Below are 15,001 nucleotides of genomic sequence, written 5' to 3' on the forward strand. Positions count from 1 at the left end.
TGATCATGGCGTACATCTCATGAAAACCCCAAATCCACAATCCCAGAAAATTAGAATATTACATGGAACCAAGAAGACAAGGATTGTAGAATAGAACAATATCGGACCTCTGAAAAGTATAAGCATGCATATGTATTCAGTACTTGGTTTGGGCCCCTTTTGCAGCAATTACTGCCTCAATGCGGCGTGGCATGGATGCTATCAGCCTGTGGCACTGATGAGGTATTATGGAAGACCAGGATGCTTCATTAGCGGCCTTCAGCTCTTCTGCATTGTTTGGTCTCATGTCTCTCATCCTTCTCTTGGCAATGCCCCATAGATTCTCTATGGGGTTCAGGTCAGGTGAGTTTGCTGGCCAATCAAGCACAGTACACTGTATACTTTTCAGAGGTCCGATATTGTTCTATTCTACAATCCTTGTCTTCTTGGTTCCATGTAATATTCTAATTTTCTGGGATTGTGGATTTGGGGTTTTCATGAGATGTACGCCATGATCATCACAATTATAACAAATTAAGGCTTGACTTATCTCGCTTTGCATGTAATGCGTCTGTCTCATATATCAGTTTCACCTTTTAATTTGCATTACTGAAATGAATGGACTTTTGCACGATATTCTAATTTTCCGAGTTTCACCTGTACATTTACATTATCAATATATATCCATTCAGTTCATGGTAGCAAAGGTTAAAACATATTCGGCCGAATCTCTACCCAAACTGGTAGATGCTCTCACATTTTGCCCCTTCTCAACAAGCCTTCAGAGGCTATCACTGAATAGAGAGAAGGCTGCCCTTCATAGGCTATCTCTGTTCATGCCAAGGGGTAGAAATGCAGCATGCTCTGCTTTTTGGGCCAGCATCTGCTCAGGTTCCTGTTTGTCTGCCAGACAGCTGCAATTTTGTGTAAGATGTCTTTTAGTCTTCTCCACCAGGCTTTCAACACCATAAAGAGTGATATCCTCCACTTTGTGAAGCCTTGGAGCTTATATAGGCCTGGGGAAGCCACAGTTAAGGACATCTGGAGACTTAAGGGCCATTCAGATGTGATTCTAAACCATGCTTTGGTGCCTCAAGAACAGACAAACACAAGTCTAAGGTTTGTACTCACTCTTCCTCTTTCCCCTCAGTTGTGTGCCAAGATTAGAAATTTCTGCTGTTTCCCACAAACCATAGTTTGCCATATTGTCTGAACCCTGCTAACTGTCGTTTGAAACCATAGTTGGTTGGATGAATACAAATTGGCAAACTGTAGTTGGCTGCAGGCTGTGTTCAAAAACTTCTGATCTTGGGGAGCGGTAAGTGCACAAGCCCAAGGGTCATGCTTGCTTTCCATAACACCAGGCCATGATTTGGCATTGCCTCTGAATGGCCTCTTTTCAAGTGTGCCCCCTCTATCGCCTGAAAGAATAGGTGCTGCGGTTTGAAAAGCAAACATAAATTATGGTTTGGAAAAATTTACCCAATAATTTGGATACAAATCGCTCCTTGTAGAAAAACCTTGTTAAAAACCAAAGACAGCAACTACAGAAGTGGCCATTTCTTGCTTCTTGTTAATGTGGAAGATCCATGAAGTGAGGCTGGCTGATCTAGAGTTGCTCTCAGAAAATGTGAGATATACAAAAATAGAACTGGCATCAGCAAAGCAGGAGAGAAATGTGGTTTGTAATGTATTTCCATTTTAGTCACCTGCAGTTCTGTCAGCAGCATGTGGATAGTGCTGAAAACAAATTAGGTTATTTACTTGCTTTATTCTTAAGCACACATTTGCTGTTTTACATTTCTAGCATACCTTGAATTTTGGATGGGTAAGTGCAGGAATTTCACCTGTAGCAAAATGAGAGGAGACTCTGGGCAGAGAGGAGAGAAAAGAGTAGAAGTATCCATAGCCTTCTTACACTTTCCAGGATCAGGTGTTTGCAGTTCCATTTCTTGTTCATTACTGCAGAGCTGTAAGATTATCCTTCATGCCGATCTTATTATTCTTGGATGTGTTTGCCTCCTGTAGCCAAGGATATGAAGGTTTCCCTACACTTATTGGGGTTCCCAACACCTTGAGTGGAAGCCTCTCTTCCCTATCCAGGCTGTTGAGAACATCATATTCATTCATTCAGTTTATATACCACCCTTCCTAAAGTGGCTCAGGGCAGCTTACATTAAAATAAAAAACACATAATAAAACAATTAAAACCAAAAATCATTTAAACTAGATTAAAATTAAAACCAGATATTAAAAGCCAGGCTAAAAATATGGGTCTTTAAGGCTCTCCTGAAGGCCTCCAAGGAAGATAATCCTCTTATATCCATGGGGAGCATTCCACAACCCAGCGGTGACAACTGAGAAGGCCTTATCCCAGGTCCCACCAGTCATTGCTGGTCGAATGACCGTAACAATAAAGATTTGATTTGATTTGGTCCCACCAGATGAACTGGTGGCACCTGAAGACGGAGCCCTCCTGATGATCTTAATGAGCGGTGAGGATATTATAGAGAAAGGCACTCTCTCAGGTAACCCAGACCTAAGCCATTCAGGACTTTAAAGGTAATCACCAGCACTTTGTACCTTGCCCAGAAACCTATTGGCAGCCTGTGCAACTGTTTAAGAAAAGGAATAATGTGGTCTCTCTGGGATACCCCAGAGACCAATCTAGCGGCCATATTTTGAATTGAAGTTTCCGAACTATATACAGTGGCAGCCCTACATAGAGCACATTGCAGTAGTCCAACCTGGAGGTTACCAGCAGGTGTACCACTGTTTTCAAGTCATTCTTCTCAAGGAATAGGTGGAGTTGTCAAATGAATCATAGATTGTAAAAAGCGCTCCTGACCACAGCCTCAACCTGAGGCACCAGGGTGAGACCTGGGTCCAAGAGTACTCCCAAGCTATGAACCTGCTCTTTCTGGGGAAGTGTAACCTTATCCAGAACAGAAAGCTCTATCCAATCTTGCAGATTACAACCCCCAACAATGAGCACCTCCATCTTACTTGGATTCAACTTCAGTTTATTTTTCCTCATCCAGCCCATTACTGTCTGTAGCCCATTTAATGGGCTAATGCCATTTCTTGATGTTGACAAGGAGAAATAGATTTGGGTGTCATCAGCATATTAATAACACCCGGCACCAAATCCCCTGATGACCTCACCCAGCAGTTTCATGTAGATGTAAAAAGAAATTGGTGACATAATGGGGCCCTGGAGGACTCCATATCGTAGCTCCCATTTTGAAGAGCAACTGTCACCAAGCACCACCATCTGAAATCTACCCGAGACATAGGGGTGGAACCACTGTAAAACAGTGACTCCTATCCCCAGATTTCTCCGGGAACCCAGAAGGATACCATCGTTGATGGTATCTAAAACTGCTGAGAGATCCAAAAGAACCAGCAGAGTCACACTCCCTTTGTCAATTATTTGGTTAAGGTAATCTATTAGGCTAACCAAGGCCATCTCAACCCCATAGCTCACCCTAAAGCTAGTTTGAAAGGGGTCTAGACAATCAGTTTCCTCCAAGACCACTTGGAGGACACTCTCCAAATGCTAAAGCATGATGACAGGTTGCAATTTGTTTACAATCCTGATGTTTAAAATCCTGGCTGCCTTTATAGTTTTGCATGACCAAAATGCATGGGTGAATTAATAAATAATAATAAATAATAAATACAAATAAAGAGATGTTTTCATAAGGACTTATATGTAAATATTAAAGAGCCTGGCTGGTTCCATGTTGGTTGTGCTATTTTTCCGGTTTGAGTGCCTTGCATTCTGGGATGTAGATGGTATAGGAAACAGAGATGTTATCATCTTATGTGATGCTTCCTCCGATAGATGGGCAGGGAGTCATAACTTAACCTCACAAGTGAACATATTGGATTCCATAAATACTAATACTTGATCTTGCATAGTAGATTTCAAATTGAGGACAGAAATCACTGGACAAGAAGGTAACTGTTAACCTTTGGTTGCAGCAAGGATTGCCAGCACAATTGTCTCCTAAGAGTGATATTTGTGAAAGAGGCTTCAAATGGCAGAGGGGAAATGCATGACGTGGGGCAGGGGTGCAGACAGACTGGAGCAATCCTTTTTATTCTGCTATGGGACATGAATTTATTAATGGAGAAGCCCTCCATGTGCTCCATTCAGAAAGGAAATGACCATATTCTCATAGCTTACTGACCAAATCAACATGCCCAGAGTCCATAATTCATGAATACTAGAGAGAGCAATGCAGCATTCATAGAGTGCCAGGGAGTGGCCACAGGCTTCCCAGTGGAGTGACTGGGGGACCTGCAATATGGGTCCTGGGAAGCGATCACACATAATGCATTAGGCACAGGCAAGTGTGAGTCTCCTTCCACTCTTGCCTGCCAACTGAGAAGATGATCCTGAGCAGCCTCTCTCTAGCCAGTATTGGTTGCCAGTGTTAATTCAGGCAGTAATGCAAACCTGTGACTTCTCCCTTTCCTACACCATATAGTAATTTCTCCATTTTGTTCTGTCTTTTCCTCCCCCTCTCCGCAGCATGTGGAGCAGCAGCGGCCAGTAAAGCAGTCCCTTAGCAAGTCACTCTGCAGAGAGTCACATTGGAAATGCCTGGTGCTCTCCCTTCTCATGTATGGCTGCATGGGAGCCATGACTTGGTGCCATGTAACTGAGGTGACCCGGCTGACGTTTGATAGCGCCTACAAAGGAAAGTCCATGGTGTACCATGACAGCCCCTGCTCCAATGGCTATGTCTACATTCCCCTGGCTTTCCTGGTCATGCTGTACGTGGTCTACCTGGTGGAGTGCTGGCACTGCTACACTCGCAATGAACTCCAGTACAAGGTGGATGTTGAGAGTGTGCATGAGCGTGTCCAGAGGATGCAGCAAGCCACACCATGCATCTGGTGGAAAGCCATCAGCTACCACTATGTCAGGAGGACTCGCCAGGTCACCCGCTACCGCAACGGAGATGCTTATACCACCACCCAAGTGTACCATGAGAGGGTCAACACCCATGTGGCAGAGGCAGAGTTTGACTACTCCAACTGCGGGGTGAAAGACATCTCAAAGGATCTGATTGACCTGGAGAACTTCCCGGCCACTCGGCTTCGTTTCACCAAGTGCTTCAGCTTTGCCAATGTGGAGTCCGAGAACTCTTATCTAACCCAGAGGGCGCGCTTTTTCACAGAGAATGAGGGACTGGATGACTATATGGAGGCGAGAGAAGGTATGCATCTCAAGAATGTGGACTTCAAAGAGTACATGGTGGCCTTCTCAGACCCAGATAACCTACCTTGGTATGTATCCCACTATGTCTTCTGGGTGGCTGCACTCTTGACTTTGTCTTGGCCCTTACGGGTCTTGAATGAGTACCGCACTTCCTATGTCCACTACCATGTGGAGAAACTCTTTGGGTTTGATTATGTGGCCGTCACTCCGGCTGAAGAACGCCCTTACTGCCGGAGGATGCCCCGGGTCAACACAGTAGATAGTACAGAGCTAGAGTGGCACATCCGGTCTAACCAGCAGCTGGTGCCCAGCTACTCAGAGGCAGTCCTCATGGACTTGGTGGGACTGTCTAGCTGCACTACCTACTCCACCTGCCACTACGGGAGCTACAGACAAAACTGTGAGCAGTGCCACAGGACTATAAGCAGCTCTTCCATCTTCTCCCGCAGTGCCCTCAGTATCTGTAATGGCAGCCCCAGAATCCCTTTCAGCAGCAGCCGCTTCTCCCTGGGCCGCCTCTATGGCTCACGGCGCAGCTGCCTTTGGCAGAGCCGGAGCGGGAGCCTCAATGAGCAGAGCTGCCCAACTGAGCAGACCCGCCTGTCCAGCCAAGTCACTGTGGAGGAGGAGGACCCCCCTCCTTACCAGGACGCCCTCTACTTCCCCATCCTCATTGTGCATCGGAACGAGGGCTGCCTCAACCACGACCACCGCCATCTCCATCGGAATGGGTCCTGTGTGGAGACCTCACTGTGAGGGTGTGGACGTACCCTACAAGAAGTACCCTATGCCCAGACATGGCGTTTGTGAGCAGATAGGGTAGCACAGAAATAGAGGTTCCAACACACATCCCTGCGAGTCAGAGAGGATCATTCCCTTTTATCATCCCACAGAGGACTCAACAACTCCCGAGTCCGGTTCTAGCTCTGGAGGCCTGCAGTGGCTTTGCCTTGAGGCAGGTGGCTTACACCACCATCAGAACCACGGCACAGAACTGCAATCTGACAGCCACATGCAAAAAACAAACCAACAAACAAAAACTAATAAGCAGAAAGGAGGGACAGTAACAGCCCAAGTATCTGAGCTATTTCTTCCCAGTTCTGCCTCCAGCTACCAAGGGCATCTTGACAATATCTAGCAGAGACAGTCCCTGGCTCATACCATGCAGAGGACTGTTATCCCAGATAGACTTGCACTCCAGCAGATGAATCCATGGCAGTGTAGCATGTTTCCTTCAGAAGCATGGCAAGTAACTGCACTGATTTCCCCAGCACGAGGAGCTGAAAGGTAGTTGAGAAGCAGCAACGTCAGGCCTTCTTCCTTTTTCTAGACCACTCTCCGACTGTTAAGCTATTCTCAGTTGCTGGGAACATAAGATCTTAGGATGTCTTCTTGGAGAGCCTCAGTGTTTCATATCTCAGAATCAGCATCCCATAGGTAAATCTTAAAACATTCATAGTCCTTTCTTTTTGTGGCAGCAGCAAGTGAGAACAAACAGGGAATTTACAAAGGAAACCTCAGACTTTGATATAATGGGGTCTTGAGTCCAAGCCCAGGAGAAGGTCCATTTCACAAAGAAAGGCACGGCATCTGCCATGTTATGTGTGAGGTATCTGCTGGCATTGGGATGGATATCTTGGGAGGAGCTGGTGAGTGGGGACACAAAAGAGCTGTGAAGTGAGCAAAATGTAGTTATAATGAACTCAGCCAGGCAAGAAGTCTGGTATCGAGGGAGCTTCTGAGAGGTTCAGCTGCAGTTTATCCATTAATAATACAGGAACAGGTTGGTGTGTGTGTGTGTGTGTGCGCATAGGAGAGGGTGAGTTTTACTTAAAGTCAAGCTGTCTGCTTGCTGCTGTTCTCCGGAATGTGAGACGGTTATTCAGTGGGGAGCATGAAAGATAAATTTTGTTAGAGATCAGGAAAGGAGTGTGTGTATGATTTCTGAAGTTTGTTTTTTGGTAAAGAAAGGGACAATAGCAATAGAAGCAATATGCCATCATTCATGACTGTTTGGCTGGGTGGATCCAAGGAGCCTTATGCTCTCTTGGGATGTGAGCATGCTCTGTTACAGAGCCAGCTCCACTTCTAGGAAAGATGCTGGCTCCTTCCCCCATCCCCAAGCACTTGCCACTGGTGCAAAAGCACTCCGATGGTAGAAGTGGAGGACTTGAACATTCACATTAAAACTTCCCTTTCCCATTCCTGCTAACAGACTCGTTTATGGTCACTAAGAGGAGCTTCTAATTAATCCTCTAAGGTCAGGAATATGGTTACTCCAGAATCATCCAAATTAATGACAGCAGTGGCTGACATGATGAACAGAGTGATGTTGGCAGTTCTGAACCGCCCACATTGCTTCGGGCATCTAAAATGACACGCATGGTGTTGTGCAAGAGCGCTCTTGCACTAATACTCAAAATTGCGAAATTGCACTTGTGCAACTAGACTTCCATTACAAATCATGGAAGCATTGCCACACAAGTACGGTTTCACTACTGCTTTGTGTGCATGAGAACTCCTGTGCGACGCTGCAAGCATTGTTTTAGACACAGCAGCGTGAATGGTTCAGAACTGCCCACATTACTCTGCTTATTGTGTCAGTCAGTATCACAGATGCAGCACAATTTCCTGCCCTCCATACAGGAAGAATTCCACAACATCCCTTTCAAAGATCAGCAGAGAAATAAAATGTGGTAGCTTAGCCAAGGTGCTTGTCCTCTTTGGGTCAGTGTGTTTGGTTTATGCCATGTCAGGATGGAGCCTCCTACCAAGGATTTCTCAATGCAATCCAATGGCAGGAGTTTGACATAAATGGCAATTTCTTACGTAAATAGCTTTATTCCAAGCATAGTTTGTATGTATAAGAAGTATGATGAAGCAGGCTTGTAGATGAGGTTCTGCAAGTGGTTTAGCAATTGCCATTTGGGTACTAAAGCTCATATTAAATGCTCATTGTAAACCGCCCTGAGCCAATTTTGGAAGCGTGATATCAAAATTGAATGAATAAATAAATAAATAAATAAAATTAGTGGCACTAAATGCTCATATTAGTGGCACTGCTTCCAGGATCAGGTTGTCACAGAATATCAGTGTCTCTTGGCTTTGGTATCTTGCATCCAGATGACTTTTCTTGATTCCCAAGCCAGCATAAGCAAGCTTCTACTTACCCCACTCTAGTCATCAGACCTATGATCCTCGGCACTCAAGGGCCTAGGCACCCTAGGATGTATGAGAAAAAAACAGATAAAAGATTGCCATCCCTGTAAGAGAGGGAAACCATGACGTTAACCAGTAGTTTGCCTCAGTTTACCACTCCTCATTCAAAATGTAATATTTCATGCTCAGTCAGACTGGAATAAAGTTTATTAAGAGTAATATGGGTAGGTTAAGGAGGACATTAAACAAGTGGTGTACTAAAAAAAAAATGAACCAGAGTTTCTAGACCAGTGCTTGTTTAGAGATGCAAGATTGCCTTCCAACTCTTGAAGAGTCACTGATCTGAGATGAAAATATGCAGATGGTTTCAAAACTTTGGTTTTCTTTAAGCACATGCCTCATACTTCGTGCCTCACCCACCCCTTAGTTGTCCTATGGTCTCTCTGGTTTGTCCATTATGTCAGGGTTGGCAAGGATTAAACAATGGCTTCAATCTTTCTTTTCCTCTGCTGACCTCTTACGCGGGAAAGGTATCGGACAGGAAAAAGACAAGTTTTAGCCACCTTGTAGAGCAACTGGAGATGAATGTCTCACTGCTTCAAGTTTAGAGGGAGGTGGAAACTGAGAATTTGAAGACGTGGAGAGTTCTTTGAGTGCCTCAGGGTGTCCCAGGTTGTCATGAAGCATCTGCTTTCAGACTGAAACTCAGTGGTGGCTCAAAATGAAAGTCATCTGCTCCTTTGTCCTTCAGTGAATGAATGCCATTGCTCCTGAATTTAGGAGACTGGAGCTTTTCAGAAGCCCTCCGCGGTGCAATCAGAAATTTCCCCCCTTTGCTATCAGCATATCATATTTCTGAGTGGTCCTACTTAGTTGCAAATGGAGTAGAAGCTCTTATTCATAAAAGCATTTGGCCACACGATATTGCTCACAACACTGTAAGGCTGCTCAAATGAGTGGAGGTTTGCAGAACTAGGCTAATGCTAATTTTTGAGTTAGAGGAAATGAAGTTATTAAAGCCAAAATGCATATTTGCTTATAGAGCTTTCAAAGTAAAGAAAATAAGATTAATGAGAAGATGTGTCTAAAAGCAAAATGCAGCCATACTTCTGTCTGGGTTTGGTCTGTATTTCTTTTTGAACTGAGTCATGTTGCCTGACCCTTGAATTGTTATTTCTGTTAAAGTTGGAAGCTCAATTAGTCAATGAAGAGGAAAAAAATACAACTGTTCCCTTTTGTTTTCTACAAACAATCATGTCTAGCAAGCATAAGTTGTCAGTTCTATTCTTCACTCATTCAGTGAAAATGGTCCCATTGCTTTTGCTTTCTACTTCCCAGATATTATTTAGTGCAACCAAGTTGGGAGCTGATTTCAAAACAATGTCAAGCTGATGGAGCCATAGCTTAGTAGTAGAGCATTTACTTTGCACGTAGAAGGTCCCAGGTTCAATCCCTGGCATCTCCATGTAGGGCTGAGAGAGACTTCTTGAAACCTTGGAAAGCCCCTGCCAGTCAGAGTAGACAATACTGAGCAAGATGGAGCAATGATCTGACAGTATACGACCGCTTCCTATGCCCCTAATTTGTTCTTTAAAATATACATTTCTGCTCAGATTCTGGCTTATTGGCATTTTCCATTCCATTTTACCTTGCACAAAAAAGGCCCTTGCACTCTTGAGTAATTTTGGTACATTTCTCCATTCTGGCCCAGGGCCTCCCTATGGCATGGTGAACTGCCATGACTATACATTAGTTCCCCCCACCCCACCCCTGTGGCATACAGAATGCACCATGCACTGATTCCCTTTCTGATGCCTTCTCCCACCCAACATACCTCCTTATTTGGTGGTGATAGTAGCAGTAGCTACAGCTGTAGATTTCTGGGGGCCTTTTGGCAAAGATTAGTCCCAGTCAGTAGTACCTGCTTACAGGTAGCCTGCAGAAAGGCCCAGGTTCATGACAGGCCGCTGCCAGTCAGTGTAACAGTTCTGCCCTAGATGGATCAATGGTCTGGTTCAGTATAATGTAGCTTTGTAGGTTCATAGATCTAGGACTGGGGAGACCCAAGATCAAATCCCCATTCAGCCATGAAACTCACTGGGTGACTCTGGGCCAGTCACTTCTCTCTCAGCCTAACTTAACTCACAGGGTTATTGTAAGGATAAACACAACTGTGTGTTCTATTCTGGGCTCCATGGAGGAAGAACAGGATATACATATAAATAAAATAAAATCAGTCCAGAGAGGCACAGGTAGGGGTGTGTGTGTGTGTGTGTGTGTGTGTGTGTGTGTGTGTATGTATGTATGTATGTACACCAGTTGTGTGTACCAGTACCTCTGAGTACCAGTTGCAGGGGAGTAACAGCAGGAGAGAAGGCTCTCAACTCCTGCCTGTGGGCTTCCAGTGGCATCTGGTTGGCCACTGTGTGAAACAGGATGCTGGACTAGATGTGCCTTGGGCCTGATCTAGCAAGGGTGTGTGTGTGTGTGTGTGTGTGTGTGTGTGTGTGTGTGTGTGTGTGTGAAGCCCTGATTCCTAAAAGCAGTCTCTCTGTGCCCTGTGCAGTCTTGAATGTCTGCTGGTTGCTGTCTGCGTCTTAGCACTGTAATAAATCCAAATGTCTGAGAGCACTTCCCTTCACTTTTCACCATCTGGCATTCAGGGAGATTGTCACCATGACAGTGCCATTTGGTCCCTCTCTTCATCTTCCTTACTGAGAATTTTCAGTATGGTGTGTGAGAAGGGCAGAGCTGCCACTGTGAAGGATGAAGCCTAGAGAAGGCCAGTGGAGCCACAACCTCACAGCCTTAGCTCTGAGCCTATTAGGCTTTGCTGAGGTCTGGAAACAAGGAAGCATTTTATCTGCAGTAGCCCTCATCCTCAGCTAGAGCTGATTAAGCCCAAACATATTTTCTATCTGACAGTATTTACACAAATTCTGAAGGGATGGCTGCATTAGTCAGATTTAGCAAAAACAGCCAAGTCAGTCATTTTATTACAGTCAGCGACCAGACCAAAAGTAGTTATAAACATGCAATAGCCATACAATAAATCACATGAGATAATATAATCTGGCTATCTATCTATGTGCCATCTAATGGCGCAGTGGGGAAGTGACTTGCCTAGGGAGCAAGAGGTTGTTAGTTCGAATCCCCACTGGTATGTTTCCCAGACTTGGAAAACACCTATATCGGGCAGTAGCAATATAGGAAGGTGCTGAAAGGGATCACCTCATACTGCATGGGAGGAGGCAATGGTAAACCTCTCCTGTATTCTACCACGAAACCACATGGCTCTGTGGTCGCCAGGTTTTGATACCGACTCAATGGCATAATCTTTCCTGTCTATCTGTCTGTCTATCTATCCATCCATCCATTATACAATAAGTAAAACTATCACTTAAAAAGAGCCTTCTCCTAGACCATTAATCAGGAAAAAACAATATATCAGCAACCTATTCATTGGTATTATTAACATGTTATCGACAGAACCAGAGAATTAACACATTAACATATTAATATGTCGATTGGTCAGTGCCTCTCTTCCAAATTCTGCAAGCAACTACACAGAATCTAGCAACATTAAGAGAATGACTGGCAAAGGTACCTTAAAGACTACAAGTATATTGTGACTGAAATGTTTGTGAATGCAATATGAATTCTGTGTTGAGATGAGATCATGCCTAACCTCCTTCTCTGTGGTAATATAAGCTTTGATCATTTGTAGAGCTTTATTTACAGAGTGAATAATAGGGAAAACATTTACATTTCAAATTTGCATGTAGAAACTGGAATTTCAATCTAAACTTCAAATTTTCAATATTTGAGTTCTACTGTCTGAACTTTATTTTTATTTTATTTTTTTGGTGTGGGGGTAGATTAGATTGCATAGGTGTGAATACTCAAAATTTAGACCTGGCTTTCAGTTGCCAAGAGTGGATTTTGAAACTAAGATTTTAAATGTCCAGAGCCTGAAATACAAACATTTGTTGGTTTTAAAGTTTTATTTGAATCAAAAATGAAATTCTGTTCCAACTCTATGGAATGTGGCATGGTCAGTGGGAGATAGTCTAAAGTAGGTAGGTTACGATATGAAGGTTAAAGGGAGAGAGATTGTCATTCATCAGTATGGTCAATGCTAGGCTTGAACTGTGGGTTCTCAAACTGTGGGCTGTGAGCAGCCCCCAAGGAGGTTGCAAGCAACTCAAAAGAGGGTCAGGAAGTTGCTGCTGGGAGGCAGGAGCCTTACCCAATGTCTCTGAGGCACGGGGATGGTTGGGGCAATAGGAGGCAGACTGGAAGAGAGCTCCCCCCTCGTGAGAGCTCATGTGTTTTTCTGCCCGTGCACATAACTTTGGAAACATTGGCTGAGGGCAGACACCGCAGGGGCAGTTTCTTTGGCTGATGGGACAGAAGAAAGTTCCCTCTCACAAGAGCTTGTCTCAGGAACTCTCTTTCTGCCTTTCAACCAAAGAATCACCACTGCTGCTCTTGCCCTTGGTTTTGTGTGTGGTGGAGGAGCTGGGTGGTGGTTGGCTCCTGTCTCCCTGTCCAAGGTCAAGCTCAGCAGTGACACTTCTTTGATGGGCTGGGAGAGAGTTCCCTTTCGGCCTGTCACTTGAAGAAGTGCCACTGTTGTGCCTACCTTTGGCCGACATCTCTGAAGTTATGTGCATGGACGGAAAAACCGTATTGGAACTTAAGGAAACAGCTACTGCTCTTCTTTTCTGGACCTTAACAACTAGGTTTTTAAAAATTTATTTTTAAATATTCAAACTTGCTACAAGTCACATCTTCTGTTTCAAAAACTGCCAGTTTAAAGATAGTGCAGAATCCAGAAGAATAATTTTAGAATAGGAGCATTTATTTTAAACTAAACTAAATTGGCATTCTCAAACATAAAGTCCAGGTTTGAGAAAGTATGCAGGAATAAGCAAACACATCCTTCTAACTGAAAATGTAAATGTGCTTTATTTAACGGTACCTAATTCTAATGAAATCAGTATCTTTAATCATTGGTGGGGGTATAATGCAACTTTATATATTATTTTATGGGGTCACAGTGTTTTTTAAAAAGTTGAGAACCCCTGCCTAAAACTGTTATTTAAATTTTGTGGTTAAAGTTTTCATAGACCTTGGTAAAAGCTCACTGAGGACTGATATTTACTTTATAGCAGGCTCCATGGAAGAGCCATGACATGGAAGAGCTTTCAGCACATGGGCAACTGTAGTTGCATTCAGAGTGTCTGTGGCAATGCCATGTATTCCTTGCAGGAGCACTGAAGACACGCACACACCCCGGAGACTCTGTGATACCCATAATGAGCAGGTCTCTCAGACTGCTGCCACTGAATAGAGTGGTTTTGGGGCGGGCTATGGGGTGGAGACTGCCTTGGTCGGCTTGATGGGTGATCTCCAATGGGGGATTGACAGATGGAGTGTGACTCTGTTGGTCCTTTTGTATCTCTTGATAGCTTTTGATACTTTTGAACACAGTATCCTTCTGGAGCTTGTGGGTGGGAGATGGGAGGCACTGCTCTGCAGTAGTTCTGCTCCTACCTCTCGAGCAGATTCCAGATGGTGTCACTTAGAGACTGTTGCTTTTCAAAATGTGAATTTGTATATGGTGTCCTCCAGGCTCCATACTGTCTCCAATGCTTTTTAATATCTACATGAAACCATTGCGAAAGATCATCAGGAGATTTGATGACACCCAAATCTATTTGTCCATGTCAACATCATCAGGAGAAAGCACAACCTCCCTAAAGGCTTGCCTGGAGGCAATGATGGGCTGGATGGGGGATAACAAATGGAGACTGAATCCAGATAAGATGGAGGTACTTATTGTGTGGGGTCGGAACTCGGAAGACGATTCTGATCTCCCAGTTCTGGATGGGGTCACACTTACCCAGAAGAATCAGGTACACAGTCTAGGAGTGCTACCGAATCCAAACCTCTCCTTGGTGTCCCAGGTTGAAGCGGTGGCCAGAGGTGCTTTCTATCTGCTTCGGCCGATATGCCAGCTGTGTCTGTTTCTTGAGATAACCTCAGAACAGTGGTACATATGCTGGTTACCTTCAGACTTGACTACTTCAGTGTGCTCTATATGGGGCTGCCTTTGTACATAGTCCAGAAACTGCATTTGGTACAGAATGTGGCAGTCAGGTTGGTCTCCAGGTCATCTTGGAGAGACCATATTACTCCTGTATTAAAAGTACTACACTGGCTACCAATAGGTTTCTGGGCAGTTCACTTGAGAAATGTGTCTCTCAGGGTTGTGTGACCCTTTGGTACACATACCTAATTGTCCGTTTGGAGGGAGGAGAGAGAAGTGAAAATTGTCTTCTCCTCCTCCCACTCTGGGCTACGGAAGAAAGACACACTGCTAGTTTCCAACCTCTGTGCATCCCTGTAGGGCTTCTTTCAATGTTAGAGCATTGCGCGAAATGTCAGCCATTGATTGTTGTGTGGATAAGTCCTTATGGCCATATTCAAGTCTAATTGAACCTCTTACCATGGGGAGGATGGATGTTTGTTTTTTGTTTTACTGTTGCATCAGAGTAATGTCACACAACATAATTTTCTGCTGCCATTGCAGTGAGATATTACTGTGGTGATGTTTAGGATTAG

At 44.3% G+C, this 15,001-nt stretch overlaps 1 protein-coding gene across 5 annotated transcripts in view; it reads left to right on the forward strand.

The window, feature by feature from the left end:
- TMEM151B (transmembrane protein 151B) overlaps positions 1–15,001 on the forward strand; it is a 47,077-nt gene that overhangs the window by 19,390 nt on the left and 12,686 nt on the right. For 2 of the 5 annotated variants that reach the window (XM_053304657.1, XM_053304641.1), the window contains exon 2: positions 4,520–6,649. In XM_053304657.1, coding sequence (XP_053160632.1) covers positions 4,520–5,968 — 1,449 coding nt within the window. In that variant the 3' untranslated portion in view covers positions 5,969–6,649. Of the gene's footprint in view, positions 1–4,519; positions 6,862–15,001 lie in introns of all 5 variants that reach the window. The other 3 variants (XM_053304651.1, XM_053304668.1, XM_053304674.1) reach the window with 3 other exon arrangements.

The sequence above is a fragment of the Hemicordylus capensis genome, chromosome 1 (assembly GCF_027244095.1).
Source record: "Hemicordylus capensis ecotype Gifberg chromosome 1, rHemCap1.1.pri, whole genome shotgun sequence".
NCBI lineage: Eukaryota > Metazoa > Chordata > Lepidosauria > Squamata > Cordylidae > Hemicordylus > Hemicordylus capensis.